This window comes from Limanda limanda, chromosome 15, assembly GCF_963576545.1.
Source record: "Limanda limanda chromosome 15, fLimLim1.1, whole genome shotgun sequence".
NCBI classification, from domain to species: domain Eukaryota; kingdom Metazoa; phylum Chordata; class Actinopteri; order Pleuronectiformes; family Pleuronectidae; genus Limanda; species Limanda limanda.
This window is the reverse complement of record NC_083650.1, coordinates 20,129,971-20,137,858: the sequence shown is the minus strand read 5'-3', so window position 1 is coordinate 20,137,858 and position 7,888 is coordinate 20,129,971. Positions and strand designations below refer to the sequence as shown.

At 43.6% G+C, this 7,888-nt stretch overlaps 1 protein-coding gene across 1 annotated transcript in view; it reads left to right on the top strand.

Annotated features, from left to right (window-relative positions):
* The first annotated feature begins 1,105 nt into the window (after window positions 1-1,105).
* The window catches only part of LOC133020437 (inositol polyphosphate-5-phosphatase A-like), a 148,336-nt gene continuing 141,553 nt past the window's right edge, over window positions 1,106-7,888 (top strand). The window contains exon 1 of the mRNA XM_061086997.1: window positions 1,106-1,769. Coding sequence (XP_060942980.1) covers window positions 1,692-1,769 — 78 coding nt within the window. The 5' untranslated portion in view covers window positions 1,106-1,691. The remainder of the gene's footprint in view (window positions 1,770-7,888) is intronic.

The window sequence follows — 7,888 nt, the reverse complement described above, 5'->3', positions numbered from 1 at the left end:
CTAACCTTTCATATTAATCAGAACAAACATGTAATGGGTTCCGATTATGGCCCATCGATTCACCAAGTTTAGGGAAAATCGGTTTAATAGTTCTTGCATCACACTTTTAACAAAAAAGTAAACACACAGGCAAACAGAGAAACACACACGGGTGAAAACACAATTTCCTTGGTGGAGGTAATGGGTGATGGTGAATACACTTTGATTGTGAAGTAGCCCAGTCATGTCCTATAAATAGAATTCACTGCATTCGAGGCAGAGCCCGCTGTGTTTTTTTCTTCAACTTTATTTATTGATGGCTATCAATAAGATAATGTGTTTGAATTACAATAACCTCACACAACTTTTACCCTTATTTTGCGAATTTATATATGAAATCGCTTTTTTTATGGTGCTATTTTTATCTATTTCGTTCTAGAGTCTGTTTCTATTCTTATTTGATGTTCTCACTACATTTTCCCCCTTTTGCTGCTGTGTCAATTTTGAATTCCCTCTTCCAAGGATCAATACAGGTACATTTGATGTTATCTAATCCTATTTTATCTTGTTCTATTTGATCTAATCCTATCTTATCTTTTCTTATCTTATGTGATCCTCTTATCTTGTCACATCTTATCTTATCTTATCCCGATCCTTTTATTTGATCTAATTTAGTCCTATTTTATCATATCTTATTTAATCTAAACACGATCATTTTATCTTATCTTATCTTATCTTACCAACCCTTCATCTGATCTGCACCAACATGTATAGGGTTCCTACCAGGCAATATCCCTCCAGTTTAGTGGAGATCGGTTTGGCAGTTCTTGGATAATCCTGTTACCAAATAAACCAGCACACAGAGAGACACGGGTGTAAACATGGTGGAGGTTGGTAACAGTGACATTCAGCCCAGGTGATGAAGAGGAGGAGGCACTCACAGGAGGGGCAGCCCCGGTCCTGTCCGAGAATGGACGCTTTGGCGCGGAGGGGGCAGATCCCGCCGTGTTTACGGTGCGCTGGCCCTTTAAGACAGCCCCGTGTTTCCATTGGCGCGCTGACGTCACAGCGGTGGCCCCACAGTGGAGCTGACAGCGTCCTGCAGCAGGAGCCACTCTTCCACACCGAGAGGACTCACGGAGCCCACACACACACACACACACACACACACACCGTGGATTTAACGCGGAAACTTTCACGATGATGGCGCTCCGCAGGACAAAGTAGCCCGAGCCTCCGCCGCAGCAGCAGCAGCAGCCGCATCACGCTCCCAAGGAACCCTCCGCCGCTCCGCTCCTCCCGGTACATGCACCGCTGAGAAGGAAAAATATGCTCCAGCCGAGCCGCCTCTACCCCGGCTCCAGTCCCGTGTTCACACCGCTGTGAGCCGCCTTTACCCCGGCTCCAGTCCCGAGGTTCACACCGCTGTGAGCCGCCTCTACCCCCGGCTCCAGTCCCGAGTTCACACCGCTGTGAGCCGCCTCTACCCCGGCTCCAGTCCCGCGTCCACACCGCTGTGAGCCGCCTCTACCCCGGCTCCAGTCCCGCGTCCACACCACTGTGAGCCGCCTCTACCCCGGCTCCAGTCCTTCCTGAGACACTCGCTCCTGGCTCTGCTCGCTTGTCTTCGTTGTGTTGTGGTTGTGTTGTTGAGTCTTCGCCTCCACACAAGTCCTCCACACGAGTCCCAGCGCCGCCGGCCACAGAGCACCATGGCGGGGAAGCTGACAGCAGCGCAGGGCACGGGGATCCTGCTGGTGACAGCCAACGTCGGATCCCTGTTCGAGGACGTGAGTTTCTCCACTCAACACTAGTAACACAAGTAACGTAAACAACGTCTGAGCTGGTCACGACTCGTGTGTGTGTGTGTGTCTGTGTGCGTGTGTGTGTAGCCTAACCTAAACACCTCCACTCTCACGCTTCGCACACATGGGGCCCTCTCACAGCCAAAAAGACACATGGTGTGTGTCTGTGTGTGTGTTTGTGTTGTGTGTTGTGCACCATGTAGTGACCCACATTTCCTCTCACGTCTTCAGCCCTCCTGTGTTTTGAATGACAGTGTTAAGATGTGAGATTCTGATCCCAGTCATCATGTTAAACGTGTATTTATTACCCAGCCTGCAACTGGAGGTAAACACAGATGCAGCAGCAGTCCACCCCTGCAGAGCAACACACCCACCCGTGAAGGCTGGTGTGTATCCAGGCAGCTACACACCTAACTGTGGGATGGGTACACTGTTATTGATGATCACTCGCATTGTAGTAATATCCAAAAAGCAAGCTGTGATACAATTCAGACAACAGTCTGACCTCTGTTTTACACCTTTTTAGTTTTTCTGTCATCCACGTCAGGTTTTCCCAGCAGTATGTCAAAGAACAGGAAGGTATTTCCTAAATTGGACAGCTATGTAAACTAGGATGTCCCTCAGTAGGGCGCTTACCACCACCAAGGCCCAACAGTCCCCTTGAATTCAAATCAAGCCGCACCAAAATTGCACACACTCACAGATGTCAGTCCTCTAAAGCTTTTCTTCCAACCTGTCAAAAACCCCACGTAAACCTGCTCAAATCAGGATTTTGTCTGCAATGGGAATGGATTCAATCAGCTTTCATTCCCGGGTCAAATGATTCTGTAGACGACATAGGTATTACTCGGCTCCGGCTGTCAGTGATGGAAAAGTAACTCCTGGTGAACGCACTTAGTGAGAGAACACCTCGGCTTTCCGTGCGTTCGTGACGAAGAACATGACGCATCGGGGGGGAAAGCAGAAGGGCAGACTCCTCTACTTGCACTGGGAAGGGAGTCAATCACCATTATTTCAGCGGGTGCACTCTTGTTTGATTAACCTGCATATACCTGCTAATTTTGGTGTATAAGAGGTCTAGTTTACCAGATTTTGTTATTGCGTTATTATTTCAGACATTCACAAAGATGTGGAAAAACGCCCTATCATGCAATGTTAAAGAGAGTAAGAGTAAGTGGGTTCTTCCTTGGCTCATACACCAAATTTCATGAAAATTGGATCAGAAGTTTTTGCATATTCCTGATAACAGACAGACAATCAACGATGAAAATATAAAATGTTTTTACCGTTGCCAATCCATATGAAAATTAACCAGGTACAGATTTTATTTGGATCTGAACATAATTGCTCATAAGTTGCTTTCAAGATTCAAGATTTTTATTATCAAATGCACAACAATCACATTAAGCAGTCGCTGGCAATGAAATGTTTGAGTCACCTTTCAGACCTGCACGGAACTTAGAGATTCTCGGCTGTTTCTCCGGTGGGCGTGTATGCGTGAGCGCAAATGTCAAAGTGAGAGCCTTCCGAGTTTCTGTCGACTTTGTCCGCCTATAAATTCTGCAGATGTCGATCCACACCCTTTCACAAAATTTCATGGAAATTGATTAATTAAGTTTTACATAACCCTGCTGACAGATTGATAAGCTCCTTGTAAGAGGTACCAACGCTTCCAACCAGGAGATTGTTTCCTATCTGACGTCTGTTTGCATTATCATGAGAACAGGCAGCATTCAGATATACACTCCAGATAAAATAATTATATTGTTCGGCTGAAGAAAGCAAACACATCATGCTCAGTTGTAAAAATAGGTGTGTCACACCTCTCGAGGAGTTTCTGTGACGGCTTGTGAATGCTGGCTGTTATCATGTATTGCAGATTGGCACCTAGTGCAACTAAATTGTAGTGGAAAGTGTAACTGTTCCATTGAAATGGCTCAGGCTCAAACACTGTGTGTCAGTTTCAGTGTTGTGTCAATAAAGAGTCCCCCCTCTTCCTCCCTCCTCTCACCCGGGTGAAGTGCGGATCTAAACATGAGGGAAGAGCAGTCTCCCATGCTGGAGTAAGCCTATAAATAGCCTCTTTCTAACAAGCGCCACACTATGGGTGTTCTGTGGTGCTTTTTTTTTTCTCCTCCACCAGACTTCTACCAGCCTGAGCCAAAATGCACATGAGAGCATGTTTCCCTGTGTGAGTGGGTGTGCTGGTCATATTTGAGACTATCTTTAGTCGGCAGTGTGTCGGCACCCCTTATGATGCATGCACGAGTTGAATGAAGTCTTTGTGTCCTGCTGTTAATGCAGATTCCACTATTAGGTCGGCTGTCAATGAGAAGATCGTGTTTCGGCAGCACATGGCCTGAACCAGATCCTGTAAAATACAACATGATACGCAGCAGGCGCTCAAAAGATGGAGGTTTATTTCCACATCATCTCATAGTTTCATTCCGACATGGAAAATGTAAAACTTTCCTTCCTCCAACTCAAATGACATGGCTTCATGGTTCTACGTGAACACTTTCGAATGCCTAAATAGCATCTTCATTCGTTTACAAATGAAAACATGAATTTTTGAATAATAAAACACTATAAAGTGCTTTGCTGTTACAGCTCTCCTTGGTCTATATTCAATCTCTGTCTGTATCTTGTACGATAACATGGAATATCGAGGGGTTTTCTTGACTCGGCTACTTCACCTCCTCTTCAATTATTAAGAAGTGAGTAATTGTGGGACTCTGTTATTCCTTCATAGTATTTGACATTGGTTTTGAAATTTCATTGTTGAAACAAAAAAATACATTCATTCTTATCGTTTTTGTCTTAAATTGAATTGATTGTGATCATTTAAAGGTTTTTAAAAAGTCTTACATTCGTTTTATCTTGTTGAAACCTGCTGAAGACTTGCTTAGGATAAATGCTGCCGTATAATTGACGACATTGAATGAAGGCTCCATTATGCTTCTACGTATCTTTGTCGCGGAGAGGGACGAACGGATACCACGGACTCTTTTTGATTTATGCTTTTCCGACGACAGTCCGTCTGAAGAAGCAGAGGCTTCTCAGAGAAGCCTACCCCATTTCTGGGAAGAAGAAGTCCACGTGTGTTTATTTACCTCTGTCGGCTTGCCTCCCACACACTGAACCATGGCAACTAACAGACAGAGGCTGTTCCATATTCGTATCCTAGTTGTGTTTGGATTTTAACGTGGCCGTCTTATGCGGAAGAAAACCGGAAGTTTGAGCTCCAGAAATGTGAAATCCTGAAATGACGTCGTACGGAAATGATGTCGTTAGCAGACCAATCACAGCCAAGGGCTGTCCGTAGTCTATCCGAAATATCCACGGATAGTTAGAAAAATCAGAGGTGCACGAAAAGCTCTCCAAGGCGCTCGGAGAGGGCGTTCCACGGCGGAGAGGGCGGTCCTATCTGTCCGTATCCGTAAAAACGGAGTAGCATAAATCGGCCTTGAGCCTCATCGATGTCTGCCACTGATACTCTGCAGTTTAGCATTGAACGTTACTGTAATTAACAACTGTCGCAGCAGAGCCTGCTGCTGAGCTAAGTTCAGCTGCTTCAGACCTGAACCAAACTCCTCTGGAAATTCTCCGGAGAGGCTGGATGTGTAAATACAAATGTGTGAGTGCGAGCCTCCGAACTTTCTGCAGAGATTCTCCAGTCGGCCCCCTGGAAAAAAGTCCACAGAAAGGGAGAATGGAGAGGGTGTGAGAACACAGCAGGAGGTCCTCTGCAGGATTCACTGCGAGTGAGCAGGGGGGGTTGACAACATTTCTAACACACGACAAAAACACTTAAACAACCCCACAAAGAAAGAAAATGTCTCAAGAGGAAATAGCTGAGCTACACATATAGAAGAGACTGACAAAGATGTAAAGATAGTGTATGGTGGTAAGGGTGACAAGGCCAGACGCTGGTTTTGCTAAATTTTGTTCATGTGCAAAAGGCAAACTCCGGAGAAAGTCTGGACTCAATTTCCTGGACATTCTCCAGAGTTCATGCCTCAAACCGGCTTAACATGATCTCACCTCCTTATTTGCACACATGCTTTATTTGAACTTGAGATGTCTCCAGCATGTAGAAACTGCGGAAATGCCATACAAGGAAGCATTATACTAGAGGCATTCCCTGTCTAATCATCACACTTTCAGGCTGCACTGTCGCAGATATTCATGAAATTTTAATGCTGATTTTGTCACATGAGAAATCCATGTAACCAAAATGTTACGTGTCTCGGGTTGAAATGAAGGGAGATATGGTTCTCAAAGCACTTTCCCAGCTCTATATTTATCTTAACAGTACACACAATAACAGCATTATGAGTGATTATAGCAGTTCAAGTTGAATTGCAAAACAAACACTGATATCGGTAAAATATTCCCCAAAGTTAAATTATAATATCCCCGAGAACTCCAAAAAGTTTGGTCTTTGGTTTGTGAGACATTGCTGAGGTTTCATAAGTGGCATCACATCAATAATTATTTAAAATAATCCTCGCTGTTAAAAGTCATAATCTCTATTTGTAAAGTGATGAAATGGAAAGTTCCTAATAGATCACAGAAGAGTTCTCTGGAGCTAAAGTTTCAACATTTTTAATCATTGCATAGTGCTGTCCTCCAAGATGCTGTCTTGCTATGCAATGACCATGTTCTCCTTTATTATTTTAAACACTCAAAGTATTTGGGTTTCTTTCCTCATGTTGTTACTAATTCATATGGAGACTAATATCTGTTTGGGCGATGCACTCATGTGGCCTGTGCCCAGGGAATAAACGCCTTGATGTGGATGACAGGTATTCTGTCTCGGTCAGCCTCGTTTTGTCTTTTAGGACATTTGAATTTTCTCTTGTCTCCCCGTCTCAAGTTCTTGTTTGAAGAACATCTAACGCACAAGATCAACAATCCTCCTCAAGCTCAAGTCTTTTTCCACTGTGGACGCTCTGAGCCATCCTCACTGAATCTAATTATGACGGCAAACAATAGTTTCTCCTTTGTTTAAAGCGACCTTCCAGAGTTAAGATTAGTTATTTGCTTTTGGTGAGTCTGACACCCCCCCCCCCCTCCAGCTGTCAGCTAGATTGTGTGTTTTACTTTTGCATTAAGCTAACCGCTCAGTTTTTAAGTTTGACCTGATTAAACAGAGCAACAAGCAGCCACCCAGATAAAATAATAATAATAAAAATAACTTTATTTTTCTAGCGCTTATCTAAACAAGGTTACAAAGTGCTAAACAAGTCTATGATTAAAATGAATGAATAGAAATAAACGGTATTCAACTCAGTTCAATGTTAAGCGCCGAACCACACCATATTAAGGTTGAGACCTTATATTTGATAGCAAGCACTTTGTTTACTGTGGGACAGTCTCATACATGTGAATCAAACACTATGATATGAACAGTTTTTTTTTCTGGTTATAATGTATTAGTTTCCATTCATTTGTGTCCTCATGTTGGATGATGGGCCTGCTATAGTAGACATTATACAATATTTCTCTCCAGGATTTGTTTGACGATCTGTTCCCATTCTGATGACATTGTAGGGCCACCTGTGTGTCCTGATCCCAAGTAATCGAAAGCATTGATACGATTTTATTAATACCAGTGCCATAATTGATTCTTCTAATCGGTTTGATTACCGACTCGCTTAATGGTTCCTTATTAATTTTCTGTGCTGAAAAAAGCAGGCCTACACAGTCTGAACACACAGTGCAGAAACAGAGATGGAAAATGGGATGTGAGTCAGGTGCACCACAGCTGCTGTTTTTATTTACAGCGTTTCTCAAAGGTAGAGAATTTATTTGTGGTTGTGGGTGGTGCAGTGTGTGCGACCGCAGAGAGGGGAGAATGTTACCCAGTTTATTTTTCTGAGCTACAATTTACAGATGTCAAGATCTCTGTGTTATTATTTGAGACATTCACAAAGATGTGGAAAAACGCCCTATCTCGCTATGTTAAAGAGAGTAAGAGTAAGTGGGTTCTTCCTTGGCCCATACACCAAATTTCATGAAAATTGGTTCAGTTGTTTTTGCATATTCCTGTTAACAGACAAACAACAATGAAAATATAAAATCTCCCAACCGTTGCCAAT